General features: G+C 35.1%; 1 protein-coding gene across 11 annotated transcripts in view; it reads right to left on the bottom strand.

The window, feature by feature from the left end:
• The window catches only part of LOC309795809 (disintegrin and metalloproteinase domain-containing protein 5-like), a 136,767-nt gene that overhangs the window by 28,371 nt on the left and 91,777 nt on the right, over positions 1-16,619 (bottom strand). For 10 of the 11 annotated variants that reach the window (XM_082608573.1, XM_082608581.1, XM_082608575.1 and 7 more), the window contains 2 exons: positions 12,159-12,249; positions 11,310-11,529 (listed from right to left, as the gene is read on the bottom strand). In XM_082608573.1, coding sequence (XP_082464699.1) covers positions 11,310-11,529; positions 12,159-12,249 — 311 coding nt within the window. The remainder of the gene's footprint in view (positions 1-11,309; positions 11,530-12,158; positions 12,250-16,619) is intronic. The other variant, XM_082608576.1, reaches the window with a different exon arrangement.

Consider the following 16,619-nt stretch of genomic DNA (forward strand, 5'->3'; position numbering starts at 1 on the left):
TATAGGCTCAATAATGGTCCACCATTACCCTCCTACCATAAATAACTAGAAAACTAGACAAATTATAGAAAACAACTATTTTTATACATTGGACTACAGGCAGAACAAGACTATGATTTCTGAGAAAAAAATAAAAAACAAGTGAGGTGAGCCCTCCTATTTTCCAGGCTCTTTGCTTGGAGGCAATTTCCTGACTAAGGTGTAGTGAGGAGGAACCCAAACACAGTCGGGAAATCTTGTTGAGTAAAGGAGATGGAGGTTCAAGTATGTGAAGGTTAAGAGGCTGTGGAACCTAGAATTTGCTGAGAAGACTATTCTAGAGGAGGGAACTACAAATGAAAGAGTTCTATAAACCTACATAGGAACTGCCTTCTGTCTTTGGCTGAATACAATCTGCACCTGCACAGGGCTAACATCCATAAGACTGGACAAGAACTACTTCCAGAGGAAAAAAATTAGCAAGGAACTATAAGATGAATAGTTCCTGAAATCACACAACCTGGAAATCATACAAGGTCCTATCAGCGTGAATGTATAGGCCATGTTGAATGCACAGAATATTCAACAGACACCATAGAAGGGTCACAACTCAGAACTGGGGCAAATTTAGCCTAAAGTAAAATTTAGGCCCTAAAATATTTACTCTATGCTTTCAAAGAGCTTAACAACAAGTCTTGAAAGGTTTAAAATGATCTGCAAGTTCTACCCAATAAAGAATTGAAGGTAATGATCAAAGAACTCAGGAGAAGATTGGAAGAAAAAAGTGAAAAGTTAGAAGTTTCTAAAAAAGAGTTAGAAAATATAAGGTACAACCAAACAGAGATGAAGAATACAATAACTGAAATAGAAAACACACTAGAATAAATCAATTATAGACTAATTGATACAGAGGAATGGATCAGTGAGCTGGAAGACAGAGTAGTGGAAATCACTAATGCTGAACAGAAAAAAGAAAAAAGAATAAGAAGAAATGAGGAAAGTTTAAGAGACCTCTGGTACAATATTCTGTGCACTAATACTCATTTTATAGAGATCTCAGAAGGAGAAGAGAGAGGGAAAGGGACTGAAAACATATTTTAAAACATAATAGCTGAAAAAAATCCCTAACCTGGAAAAGGAAGCAGACATCCAAGCACAGTAATCAGAGAAAGTTCCAAATAGGATCAACCCAAAGAGGACTACACCAAGACACACTGTAGTGAAAATGGCAAAAATGAAAGACAAAGAATATTAAAAGCAAAAAGGGGAAAACAACAAATTACATACACGAGAACTCCCATAAGACTATTAGCTGACTTTTCAGCAGAAACTTTGCCGGTCAGAAGGGGGTGGCACAATATTTTTAAAGTGATGAAAGGAAGAAAAACGACAACCAACAATACTCTAGCTGGCAGGGCTTTCATTCAGATTTGATGTCAAGATCAACAGTTTTACAGACAAGCAAATGCTAATAAAAGAGCACCACCAAACCAGCTTTACAAGAAATGTTAAAGGAACTTCTCTAAGTGAATAAGAAAAGGCCACAACTAGAAACGTGAAAATTACAAAACAAAAAATCTCACTGGTTAATGAAAATATATAGTAATGGTAGTAAAAACAAAAAATCTCACTGATTAATGAAAATATATAGTAATGGTAGTAAATCAACCACATATTTATCTACATGAAAGGTTAAAAGACAAAAATAGTAAAGTCACTTATATCCACAAGGAATAGTAAAGGGATATGAAAAACAAAAATACGTGAAATATGTCAAAAATGTGGGGGAGAGGGGAGTAAAATGCAGGATTGTTAAAACGTGGTTGAACTTCAGAAATCAGCAATTTAAAATTATATATATATATATATATATATATAGTTTTATATAAACTCCATGTTAACCACAAACCAAAAATCTGTAATAGATACACACACAAAAAAAAAGATAATGAGTGTGCAAACATAACACTAAGTAGAGTCATTAAATCAGAAGGTAAGAGAGCAAAAAGAGAAAGTAACAAAAAAGAGAACTCCAAAAACACTCCAAAACAAATAATAAAATAGCAATAAGTACATGACTATCAATAATTACTTTAAATGAAAGTGGACTAAGTATTCCAATCAAAAGACATAGAGTAGCTAACTGAATACAGAAACAAGATCATACACATGCTGCCTACAAGAGACTCACTTCAGAACTAAAGACACACACGGACTAACTGTGAGGGAATAAAAAAGGGTATTCCATACAAATGGAAACAAAAAGAAACCCAGGATAGCAATAATTATATCAGATAAAATAGACTTTAAAATAAAGACTGTTACAAGAAACAGAGGTGATAATATAAATGATGACAATGACAAAGGGATTAGCACAAGATATGAAAACCTTTAAATATGCATGCACCCAACATAGAAGCAATTAAACACATAAAGCAAATATTAACAGACATAAAGGGAGAAATTGACAGTAACACAATAATAGTGGGGGACTTTAACTCCCCACTTACAACAATGAACAGATCATACTGACAGAAAATCAGTACGGAAACACTGGCCTTAAATAACACATTAAAACAAAGATACTTCATAGATATATATAAAACATTCCGTCTAAAGCAGTAGAATACACATTCTTTTCAAGTGCACAGGGAACATTCTCCAGGAAAGATCACATGCTAGGCCACAAAACAAGTCCAGGTAAATTTAGTTGAAATCATATAAAGCATCTTTTCTGACCACAAGGTGATTGAGACTAGAAATTAACTATCAGAAAAAAAAATGTGGAGCCTGAATAATATGCTACACAACAAAAATGGATCACTGAAGAAATCAAAGAAGAAATTTTAAATGCCTGGAGACAACGAAAATTAAAACACTATAATTGAAAATCCATGGGATGCAGCAAAGGTAGTTCTAAGAAGGAAGATTATAATGATACAAGCATACCTCAGGAGACAAGAAAAATCTCAAACAACTTAAACTTACTTAACAACTTAAACAACTTAAACTCCTTTAGTTACTTAAAGGAACTAGAAAAAGAACAAACAAACTCCAAAGTTATTAGAAGGAGTGAAATCATAAAGATCAGAGCCAAAATAACTAAAATAGGGACAAAAAAACCCCACACACAATAGAAGAGACCAATGAAACAAGAGCTGGTTCCTTGAAAAAGAAACAAAATTAATAAACCTTTAGCCAGACCCATCAAGAAAAAGAAGAGAGAGGGCCCAAATCAATAATACCAGAAATGGAAAAAAAGTTACAACTAATACAACAGAAATACAAAGGATCATAAAAGATATTCCAAAAATTATATGACAATGAAATGGACAAAGTCCTAGAAATGTACAATTTCCCAAGACTGAATAAGGGGTAAAAACAAAATCTGAACAGACCAATTACCAGTATGAAACAGAATCAGTAATTTAAAAACACTCCCAACAAACAGAAGTCCAGGGCTAGATGGATTCACAGTAAAATTCTACCAAACATTTGGAAGAGAGTTAACAGCTATTTTTCTCAAATTATTCTAAAAAATTGCTGAGAAAGAAATGTATCCAAAATCATTCTAAGAGGCCATATCACCCTGATACCAAAAGCAGACCAAGATATCACACACAAAAAAGAAAATTACAAGGAAATATCACTGACAAACATAGATGTAAAAATCCTCAACAAAATATTAGCAAACCAAATCCAACAATATATGAAAAGGATCATACATCATGATGCAGTGGGAATGTATTCCAGAGATACAAAATGGTTCAATACCCACAATTCAATCAATGTGATACACATATTAACAAATTTAAGAATAAAAATTATAGGATTATCTCAATACATGCAGAAGAATCTATTGACAAAATTCAATGCCACTTATAATACAAACTCTCAACAAAGTGGGAATAGAAGGAATATACCTCAATGTAATAAGGGACATACATGTTAATTCCATAGCTAACATCATACTCAATGGTGAAAAGCTCAAACCATTTCCTCTAAGATCAGGAACAAGACAAGAATGCCCCCTCTCACTACTTTTATTCACCATAGTATTGTAAGTCCTAGCCAGAACAATCAGACAAGAAAAAAATAAAAGAAATCCAAATTGAAAAGGAAGGAATAAAATTGTCACTGTTTGCAGATTACATGATATTATGTATAGGAAATCCTAAAAATACCACAAAAACTACTAAAGCTAATTCAGTAAAGATGCATGATACAAAACTAATATACAGAAATCTGCTCCATTTCTATACATTATCAGAGAATTTTTTTTCAAAATTCCAACTTCAGTTGTGTCAAAATAATACAACACCTAGGAATAAATCTAACTAAGGAGGTAAAAGACCAGTACTTAGAAAACTGTAAGACACTGATGAAAGTAACTGACAACAATACAAACAGATGGAAAGATGTACTGTGTTCATAGATTGGAAGAATATTGTTAAAACGTCCATACTACCTAAAGCAATCTACAGATTTAATGCAAGCCCTATCAATATACCCATGACATATTTTCACTGAAATAGAACAAATAATTCTAAAATGTATATGGAACCACAAAAGACCCCAAATAGCCAAAACAATCTTGAGAAAAAGAACAAAGCAGGATGTATAACTCTCCCTGATTTCACACTATATCACAAAGCGACAGTAATCAAAACAATATGTTACTGGCATAAAAAAAAGACACACAAATTAATGGACCCATATAGAGCCCAGAAGTAAACCAACACACTTATGGTGAATTAATCTATCACAAAGGAAGCAAGAATAGACAATGGTAAAAAGACATCAATAAGTGATGCTGGGAAAACTGGACAGCTACATGTAAAATAATTAATTTAGAACATTTTCTCACCCCATAGACAAAAAATACACTGAAAATGGATTAAATACCTAAATGTAAGACTGGAAACCATAAAACTTCCTGAAGAAAACATAAAAGGATGCTCTGTCATAAATTGTAGTGATAATTTTTTTTTGGTCTGTAACCTAAGGCAAAGGAAACAAAAGCAAAAATAAACAAACAGGACATAATTAAACTCAAAAGCTTTTGCACAGCAAGGAAACCATTGACAAAAATGAAGAAAACCTACTGAATGGGAGAAAATATTTACAATGATATGACCAACAAGGGGTTAAGATGCAAAATATATAAACAGGTCATACAACTCAATATCAAGAACCCAAACTACTCAATTAAAAAATGAACAGAAGACCTGAATAGACATTTCTCCCAGGAAGACATAGAGAAGGCAAACAGGCACATAAAAAGATGCTGAAAATTCATAATCATCAGTCGTAACTTGTCCTTTTTCAATTTTAATTTTATTGACTTGAGTCCTCTGCTTTTTTTTCTTGATGAGTCTGGCTAAAGGTTTATCAATTTTGCTTAACTTCTCAAAGAACCAACTTTTAGTTTCATTGATCTTAGCTATTTTTTTCTTTGACTCTATTTCATTTATTTCTGCTCTGATCTTTATGATTTCTTTCCTTCTACTAACTTTGGGTTTTGTTTGTTCTTCTTTCTCTAATTCCTTTAGGTGTAAGGTTAGATTTATTTGAGATTTTTCTTGTTTCTTGAGGTAGGTTTGTATTGCTATAAACTTCCCTCTTAGAACTGCTTTTGCTGCATCCCATAGGTTTTGGATCATCATGTTTTCATTGTAATTTGTCCCTAGGTATTTTTTGATTTCCTCTTTGATTTCTTCAGTGATCTCTTGGTTATTTAGTAGCATATTGTTTAGCCTCCATGTGTTTGTATTTTTTACAGCTTTTTTTCCCTGTAGTTGATATCTTGTCTCATAGCATTGTGGTCAGAAAAGATGCTTGATATGATTTCGATTTTCTTAAATTTACTGAGGTTTGCTTCATGACCCAAGGTATGGTCTATCCTGGAGAATGTTCCATGTGCACTTGAGAAGGACGTTTATTCTGTTGCTTTCAAATGGAATGTTCTATAAATATCAATTAAGTCCCTTTGGTCTATGTGTCATTTAAGGCCTGTGTCTTTATTGGTTTTCTGTCTGGATGATCTGTCCATTGATGAAAGTGGGGTGTTACAATCCCCCACTATCATTGTATTATTGTCGATTTCTCCTTTTATGGCTGTTAGCATTTGCCTTATATTTTGATGTGCTCCTATGTTGGGTGCATATATATTTACAATTGTTATATCTTCTTATTGGATTTATCCCTTGATCATTATGTACTGTCCCTGCTTTGCCTCTTGTAACATTCTGTATTTTAAAATCTATTTTGTCTGGTATGAATATTGCTACACCAGCTTTCTTTTGATTTCCATTTCCATGGATTATCTTTTTCCATCCCCTCACTTTGAGTCTGTATGCGTCCTTAGATCTGAAGTGGGTCTCTTGTAGACAGCATATATATATAGGTCTTGTTTTTATCTCTATTAAGCCATTCTAGGTCTTTTGGTTGGAGTATTTAATACATTTACATTTAAGGTAATTATTGATATGTATGTTTTTATTGCCATTTTTTAACTGTTTTGGATTTTGGGGGTTTTTTTTCTCCCTTTGTCTTTTGTTCTCGTGTTGTGATCTGATGTCTATCTTTAGTGATGTGCTTAGATTGCTTTTTCTTTTTTGTCTGTGTATCTATTGTATATTTTTGTTGTGTGGTTTCCATGAGGTTTCGATATAGCAGTCTATATGTACACCAGACTGTTTAAAATAGTTGATCTCTTAGTTTCAAATGCATTTCCAATATCCTGTATTTGTACTCTCCTCTTCTCACAATTGCTTGTTTTGATATCATATTTGTGTGTGGATGAATTCCTACCTTTACTTTTTGTTTGCCTTTAATGGTGAGCTTCTCCATGCATAATTTTCTCTTTTCTTGTGGCTTTTTCTTTTCTGCCTAGAGAATTTCCTTTAGGATTTTTTGTAATGCTGGTTTGGTGGTGCTGAATTCTCTTAGCTTTTGTATGTCTGGAAAACTTTTGATTTTTCCATCAAATCTGAAGGAGAGCCTTGTTGGGTAGCATATTCTTGGTTGTAGGTTTTTCCCTTTCATCATTTAAAATATGCAGAACCATTCCCTTCTGGCCTGCAGAGTTTCTGCTGAAAAATCAGCTGATAGCCTTATCAGGGTTCCCTTGTGTGTTATTTGTTGATTTTCCCTTGTGGCTTTTAATATTTTTTCTTGTCTTTAATTTTTATTTATTAATATGTGTCTCAGTGTGTTAATCCTTGGGTTTCTCTTGTATGGGATTCTCTGCATTTCCTGGACTTGAGTGACTGTTTCCTTCCTCAAGTTAGAGAATATTTGGCTATAATCTCTTCAAAAATATTCTCAGGCCCTTTCTCCCTCTCTTCTCCTCCTGGGACCTCTTTACTGCAAATGTTGGTGCATTTAATGTTGTGCCAGAGGTCTCTTAGACTGCCCTCATTTCTTTTCATTCTTTTTTCTTTATTCTGTCTTCTGGCAGTGGTTTCTACCATTCTGTCTTCCAGCTCACTTATTCGTTTTTCTGCCTCAGTTATTCTGCTATTGATTCCTTCTGGTGCAGTTTTCATTTCACTTATTGCATTGTTCATCTCTATCTGTTCTTTAAATCTTCCAGCTCTTTGTTAAACATCTCTTGTAATTTCTTGGTCTGTCCCTCCATTCTTTTTCTGAGATATTGGATGATCTTTACTGTCATTACTCTGAATTCTTTTTCAGGTAGTTTGTCTATCTCCACTTCATTTAGTTGTTCTTGTGGGTTTTTATTTTGCTCCTTTGTCTGGAACATTTTTCTCTACTCTCTCCTTTAGTCTAGAAATACACCCACACACCTGTGGTCAATTAATCTATGACAAATGAGGCAAGAATATACAATGGAAAAAAGACAGTCTTTTCAGTAAGTGGTGTTGGTAAAACTGGACAGCTACATGTAAAAGAATGAAATTAGAACATTCTTTAACATCATATGCACAAAAAAACTCAAAATGGATTAAAGTCCTAAATATAAGACCAGATACTATAAAACTCTTAGAGGAAAACATAGGCAGAACACTCTTTGACATAAATCAAAGCAAAATATTTTTTGAGCCCTCTCCTAGAGTAATGGAAATAAAAACAAAAATAAACAAATGGGACCTAATTAAACTTAAATGCTTGTGCACTGCAAAGGAAACCATAAACAAAATGAAAAGAAAACCCACAGAATAGGAGAAAATATTTACAAACAAAGCTACCAACGAGGGATTAATCTCCAAAATATACAAACAGCTCATGCTGCTCTATTTCAAAAAAGCAAGCAACCCAATAAAGAATGGGCAGAAGATCTAAATAGACATTTCTCCAAAGAAAACAGAGAGATGGCCAAAAAGCACATGAAAAGATGCTCAACATCACTAATTATCAGAGAAATGCAAATCAAAACTATAAAAGGTATCACCACACACCGGTCAGAATGGCCATCAACAAAAAGTCTACAAACAATAAATTCTGGAGATGGTGTGGAGAAAAGGGAACCCTCCTACACTGTTGGTGGGAATGTAAATTGGTACAACCACTGTGGAGAACAGTATGGAAGTTACTTAAAAAACGAAAAGTAGAACTACCATATGATCCAGCAATCCCATTCCTGGGCATACATCCAGAGAAAACCATAATCCGAAAGGATACATGTACCCCAATGTTCATTGCAGCACTATTTACAATAGCCAAGATTTGGATGCAACCTAAATGTCCATCTAGAGAAAAATGGATAAAGAAGATGTAGTACATATATACAATGGACTATTACTCAGCCATAAAAAGGAATGAAATAATGCCATCTGCAGCAACATGGATGGATCTAGAGAATTTTCATATTAAGTGAACTAACTCAGACAGAGAAAGATAACTATCATATGATATCACTCATATGTGTAGTCTAATTTTTAAAATGAAACAAATTCTTATTTAAAAACAGAAACAGGGCTTCTCTGGTGGCGCAGTGGTTGAGAGTCCGCCTACCAATGCAGGGGACACGGGTTCGTACCCCAGTCTGGGAGGATCCACATGCCGCAGAGCGGCTGGGCCTGTGAGCCATGGCAGCTGAGCCTGCGCGTCCGGAGCCTGTGCTCCACAACGGGAGAGGCCACAACAGTGAGAGGCCCGCATACCATAAAAAAAAAACAAAAAAAAAAAACCAGAAACAGACTTACAGGTATCAAAACCAAACTTATGGTTACCAAAGGGGAAACATGGTGGGGAGGGACAAGTCAGGAGCTTGGGATGAATATACACACACTACTATATATAAGATAGAAAACCAGCAAGGATCTGCAGTGTAGCACAGGGAACTCTACTCAATATTCTGGGAAAACCTATACAAGAAAAGAATCTAAGAAAAGAATGAGTATATGTACATGTATAACTGAATCAATTTGCTGTACAGCTGAAATTAACACAACATTGTAAATCAACTATACTCCAATAAAATTAAAATTAAAAAATAAATGTAAAAAATTGTTAATGATCAGAGAAATGCAAATCAAAACCACAATGAGATTATCACCTCACACCTGTCAAATGTTTATCATCAAAAGTCTACAAATGGGGCTTCCCTGGTGGCGCAGTGGTTGAGAGTCTGCCTGCCGATGCAGGGGACACGGGTTCGTGCCCTGGTCCAGGAAGATCCCACACGCCGCGCAGCAGCTGGGCCCGTGAGCCATGGCCACTGAGCCTGCGCGTCCGGAGCCTGTGCTCCGCAACGGGAGAGGCCACAACAGTGAGAGGCCCGCATAGCACACAAAAAAACCAAACAAAAAAAGTCTACAAATAATAAATGCTGGAGAGGGTGTGGAGAAAAGGAGACCATAGTGCACTGTTGGTGGCAATGTATTTTGCTATGGCCGCTGTGGAAAACAGTGTGGCGGTTTTTCAAAAACCTGAAAATAGAATTACCATGTGATCCATCAATTCCATACCTAAATATACATCCAAAGAAAATGAAAACACTAATTCAAAAAGATATGTGCACCCCAATGTTCATAGCAGCATTATTTATAATAGCTAAGATATGGAAGCAACCTAAGTGTCCATCAACAGATGAATGGATAAAGAAGATGTGGTGTATATATATACAATAGAGTATTACTCAGCCATAAATACAAATGAAATTTTGCCTTTTGTGACAACATGGATGGACCTTGAGGGTATTACACTTAATGAAATAAGTCAGAAAGAGAAAGACAAATACTATATATTATCACATATATGGAATCTAAAATATGAAATGAGTGAACACAACAAAACAGAAACAGGTATAGAAAACAAACAAGTGGTTACCAGTGGGGATAGGGAAGTGGGGAGGGGAAAGAGAGGCACAGGTGATTAAGAATATATATAAAACAAATAAACTGCAAGTATATATTGTACAGCAAAGGGACTATACCCAATATTTTATAATAACTTAAGTATAATCTATAAAAATGTTGAATCACTATGTTACATATCTGAAACTTTTATAATATCATAAATCAACTATACCTCAATAAAAAATGTATGTATATCCTGAGCCCTCAATAAGACAGAACATAACTTCCTACTTTTTAAGTCTGGTATATACATAGTGACTTTTTTCAATAAAGTGCAATATGGAAAGAGGGGGAAAAGAGTAATTTTACAGTGAGAAATCTGGAAACATTACCTCAGCCAGGTAATCAAGGTTAACGTCAACATGCACATATACCTGATATGATGAAAGGGCACTTTACCTGTGCATTTTCCTCCCAAGAACACATAAACCCAATCTAATCACAAGAAAAACATTACACAAATCCAAATTGAGGGACATTCTACAGAATATCAACCAGTTCTACTCCAAAGTGTCAAGGCCATCAAAAACAAGGAAATTTTGAGAAATTGTCAAGAGGAGCTTAAGGACACACATTTAATAAATGTCCTGTGGTATTCTGAGTGGAATCCTGCAAAAGGACACTAAGTAAAAGCCAAGGAAATCTGAATGAAGCATGGAATTCAGTTAAAAATAGTGTATCAACATTGCTTCATTGATTATAGCAAATGTACCATACTGTTGTTAGATGTTAATAATAGGGGTGTTGCTTAGGGGTGAGGTGTTCAATATGGGCAACAGGGAAATCTGGGGGGCGATAGCATGGTCTAAAACTGAATGTGGTGATGGTTGTGCAACTCTATAAATTAATCAAAAGCAGTGAATTGTACACTTATCATGGGTGAATTTTATGGCAAATGATACCTCAATAAGGCTGTTTTAAAATGCATTGGTTGGTATATTGGCAAAATGAGTATAAGCATAAAAAATAATTTTTAAAACACTTAAGATATTTAGTTATAATTACCATTTCAGGACCACACATAGTGCCATCTTCTACAAATGTTTGATCTCTGTCTTCGGGTTTTTCAACTGTGGTCAGTGTATCTCTAGGTGTCTTCTCTGTGTTTAGAAATGTTGATGTACACACGTCATCTCTTACATGTGTATAAATCACAGATAAATTTGTGCGTGTTACTAAAGCTTTGTGAGGCCAGGTACAAACTAATTTTCCACATAACATATTGCTAGAAGCATAACGAAGAAGAAAAGTTTCTTATTATTTACAGAAATAATGTAGATTGCTGATATAGCTAAATTTTTAAAGTATTTTACTAACTTAAATCCATATTTCAAAACTTTTCTCTAAGTAAATTTTTTTGAGCACACTGACTCATGTATGATGTGGCTCTTTTTGTTTTGTGCAGAAATGTAGCAAGGGAAAAATTAATCATTTTTGTAATCTGACAGCCATGATCTGTTCTATATTAGCTTCTGAAATTTGAGCAAATGATCATTGGTCTTTGACTTTTTTCATTAGTACAATGGGATAAATAATTCTAATTACAAATATTTGATGTATATAAATATATATTTATAATATATAGCATAAATATATAATGAATATAAAGGACCTAACACAATGCCTACCTCATCCCATCAATAAACACAGGTGATTTTTATGGTCATTATTCTAACATTACAGGTACTGAACACATGTTGTTTGTAGGAAATAGGTAATACTGTTCAGCTCAGATCATGAAACAAGAGGAAACTTGTTATAAAATGGCATCTTAGCTTGTACATAATATGTTCCAGAATCTGAGCAATATACAACCTACATTCCAAACAAAATTATAATTTTCTAAATACATACGGGTAATTACAATAGTTTCGGCCACAGTTTCCAAATTTATCTCCTCTTGAATTTATTTCATCAAAACAAGCAAATGGAGCACCTCTAGATGCTAAAAGAAAAAAAGAAACTTAAGTAAGTAAATTACAACACACAATTCCAATTATCATGATAGAAATAATAGACTCAGTCTGGAAATTATAATGTTATCCCTAGGAAGGTTTATAATTACCTTGCATTAAAAAGTTGCTGGAGATAGATCAAGATTAATTACACAAAGAGCAGCATTACTCAAATGTCTATATACTATTAGAGAAATAAGCAGTCATTGCCTCTCTATTCCTCTAAACTGTTTATGTTCTGTCTTAGTTACCTACCAAATGTGAAAATAAAGTCTGCTTTTACTACAAAAAAGAAAAGAGGAAAGAGATGGGATTTATAATGCAATACTGATAAGAAGCCCAAAGAGCATTTGATTTAACTCTTCCTATTCCATACTAGAGTCCTCAGCTGTGTTCCCTAGTATCCTAACAATCACTAAACAAGAACTATTGAATTTTAAAATTAGGAAGGATGTGAATGTTCATCTACTTTGGCCATTTAAAATACTTATATCTAATTTTAAGATCATGAAAAATTAAAAGATATTTAAAGTTGCCCCATCACTTTGACTTGATGATTTAGAGGTGGGTAGTGCTGCTCATTTTAATCACATGTAATAAGAACTGAGATCTTTTGTTGTCACTACTTTTAATTGACAAGGGAATTCTCCTTAGCAATTTCACAGATTTTTATAGTTGGAGAACATGATCGATAAACTTCACTCTCTCTCCTGAAAGATGCAATCGGTACATATACAGTATGCTACAAAACAGGCCAAAACAGATTTGTGAGAAGAATCCACCATAATTAGCAATTCTCTTTTGAAAACACCAGCTCCTTAACTCACCAGTAAGTACTTAGCTTCTGATTGATTTGCTGCAGTCAAAATACTGATTTGATTAAATTTAATTTAAACTTCCCTACACCCCCAGATTCTATACAGGGCCAGCATTAAGATGATGCAAAATTTATGGTGACCCTTTCTTCAAATGTGCAGACACCTATGCAGGTCTACAGGGATCATGAAAAATATGACACAACCAAAAGAACACAATAAACCTCCAGAAAATGGCCCCAAAGAAGTAGAAGTCCAGGAAATGTCTGACAAGTAATTCAAAATAATTGTTCTAAAGATACTCAGAAAACTACAAAAGAAAAGAGGTAAACAATTTAATGATACAGAGAAAATAATATAAGGATGAATTAAGAGGTTCAGTAAAGAGGTAGAAAACATTAAAAAAAACAAATTTTGGAGATGAATAAATACAATGACTAACTGAAGAATTCAATAGAGCTTCACTAGCAGACTTGAACAAGTAAAGAAAGAATAAATGACCTAGGAGACACATCAATTAAAATGACCCAGGAATGTGGATCAAAATGGCAGAGTAGGAGGTCCCTGAGCTCACCTCCCTCATGAACATATCAAAACTACAACTACTTATAGTGTTACTCTCACTGACAGTGACCTGAAGACTAGAAGAATGACTCTTCTACAACCAAGGCTGTAAAGAAAGAACCACATGAAGTCTAGCAGGAGGGGAAGAGAAGTGAGCTAGTAGGGTCCCAGACCACTACTAGGTGACCCAGAAAAGGAGGGGGAAATCACAGCCTCAGGGATCCTCCCTGGGTAACAATGGGTTTGAGTCACATATTAAGCATCCCAGCCCTGGGGTGTGACACGTGGGAGAAAAGCCCCCTTACTTGGTTTGAAAAGCGGTGGGACTTCCAGAGAGCTGTAAGAAAATGAGACTCAACTCTTTCTATTTTTTTATTTTTTTTTATTGGGGTATAGCTGTTGGGAGACTTTACTCTTAAAGAGTGATACACAGACAGGCTTACTCCCATTTCCAGCACAGAAGCAGCATATTGAAAACACATTTGGGAAAGAATGGATCCGAGCACAGTAGTGTGGCTCCAGCCCCTCTGGCACAGACCAAGCCACTAACCAAGATGCAAACATTGGAGAAAAACTGGAACCGGCTCAGAAGTGCACCCACAAGCCCTTGTTTGCAACCAAGGTGGAGGCTGCCATTACAACTGAGAGAAACCCAACTCCCTCAGGGCTCCTGCTCCAGCTCCTTAGGCCTCAGCCATACCCTCAATAGGGTGGAAACTACCACTGAGCCTAGAAGTCCCAGCTCCCACCTGGCTCAGTGGGGAAGATGTGGCCCATGCTCACTTTAGTTCCAGCTGTCCCACTAAAGCCACTGGGCACACGTGGACTTGTACAGTGACAATCCCAGACAAGGACATGCCTTCAAGACTGGGATAGGTAACTGTTTCACCTAATTTCATAGAGACAAACAAAAAAAGTTAAACAAAATGAGAAATGGGAATGTTAAAAAAAAAAGATAAAACCCCTGAAAAATCCTAATGAAATGGTGACAAATAATTTACCTGATAAAGAGTTCAAAGCAATAGTAATAAGAATGCTAACTGAACTTGAGAAAGAATAGACAAACACAATGAGCACTTCAGCGAAGAACTAGAAAATATTTTTTTAAAAGAACCAGTCAGAGCTGAAGAATACAAGAGTGAAATAAAAAATACACTAGAAGGACATAAGAGCAGATTAGATGATACAGAAGAACACTGAAATAACCTGGAAGACAGGATAGTGGAATACACCCAATCAGAAAAGCAAAAACAATTTTTAAAAAACTGAGACAATCAAGTATATTAACATTTGCATTGTAGGGTATTCACAAGGAGAAGAGAGAGAGAAAGAGGTAGAAAATATGACTGATGAAATTATGGCTGAAAACTTCCCAATCGTGAAGAAGGAAACAGACATTAAGGTACAGGAATCCACAGACTCCTAAACAAGATGAACTCAAAGAGACGCACATCAAGATACATCACAATTAAAATGGCAAGAGTTAAATATAAAGAGAATTTTAAAGGCAATAGGAGAAAAACAAAGTCACATACAAGGGAACCCCTTAAAGGCTACAAGCTGATTTTCTCTAAAAAATTTGAAGGGCAGAAGGAATTGGCATGATATATTTAAAGTGCTGAAAGAAAAAACCTACAACCTAGTATACTCTACCCAGCAAGGTTATCATTCAGAATTGAAAAAGAGTTGAGAGTTTCCAAGATAAGCAAAAAGGAAACAAATTCATCACTACTAAACTGACCTTACAAGAAAGGTTAAAGAGTCGTCTTTAACTGAAAAATAAAAATCACACAAAAAATAAGAAAATATACGAAGGGAAAAATCTCCCTGGTAAAGACACATATAGTAAAGGCAGTGGATCAACCACATAAATTAGCTAGTACAAAAGTTAAAAGACAAAAAGTGTAAAACCAACTTTAACCAAAATAAACACATAGGGATAAACATGAAGATATAATATATGACATCAAAAAACACAAAACCTTAGGGAAGGGAGTAAAAAATGTAGATCTTTTAGAATGTGTTAGAACAGAGAACTACAAAAACAACTAGAAAAGCAAGAAAATGTCAACAAGTACATACCTATCAATAATCACTTTTAACTGTCAAGGGACTAAATACTCCAATCAAAAGACACAGAGTAGGGCCTCCCTGGTGGCGCAGTGGTTGAGAGTCCGCCTGCCGATGCAGGGGATACGGGTTCGTGCCCCGGTCTGGGAGGATCCCATATGCCGCGGAGCGGCTGGGCCCGTGAGCCATGGCCGCTGGGCCTGCGCATCCGGAGCCTGTGCTCCGCAATGGGGGAGGCCACAACAGTGAGAGGCCCGCATACCGCAAAAAAAAAAAAAAAAAAAAAGAAAAAGACACAGAGTAGCAGACTGGTTTTTAAAAAAAGACCCATTTATATGCTTTCTACTAGAGACTCATTTCAGACCTAAAGACAAACATAGAGTGAAAGTGAGGGGATGGAAAAAGACGTTTTATGAAATGGAAATTTCAAAAAAAGCCAGAGTAGCAATATTCATATCAGACAAAGGAGACTTCAGAATAAAGTCCATGATAAAAGACAAAGAAGGTCATTATAAAATGATAAAGGGGTCCATAGAGAAAAGAATGTAACATTTATAAACATATATGCACCTACTATAAAGGTACCCAAATATATAAAGCAAATATTAAAAAACATAAAGGGAACAAGTGACAGGAATGCAATCATAGTAAGGAACTTTAACACCCCGCTTAGATCAATGGATAGGTCATCCAGATAGAAAACCAAATAAGGAAACAGTGGCCTTAAATGACACATTAGACAAGTTGGATTTGATAGATATCTACAGGACATTCCACAGAAAATCAGCAGAATATACATTCTTTCCAAGTGCACATTTCTAGTCTCTAGGATGGATCACATGCTAGCCCAGAAAACAGGACTTAGCAAATTTAACAAGTTGAAATTATATCAAGTATCTTTTCTGACCAAA

The sequence above is a fragment of the Mesoplodon mirus genome (genome assembly GCF_964341445.2).
Source record: "Mesoplodon mirus genome assembly, chromosome: 20".
In the NCBI taxonomy this organism is placed as follows: domain Eukaryota; kingdom Metazoa; phylum Chordata; class Mammalia; order Artiodactyla; family Ziphiidae; genus Mesoplodon; species Mesoplodon mirus.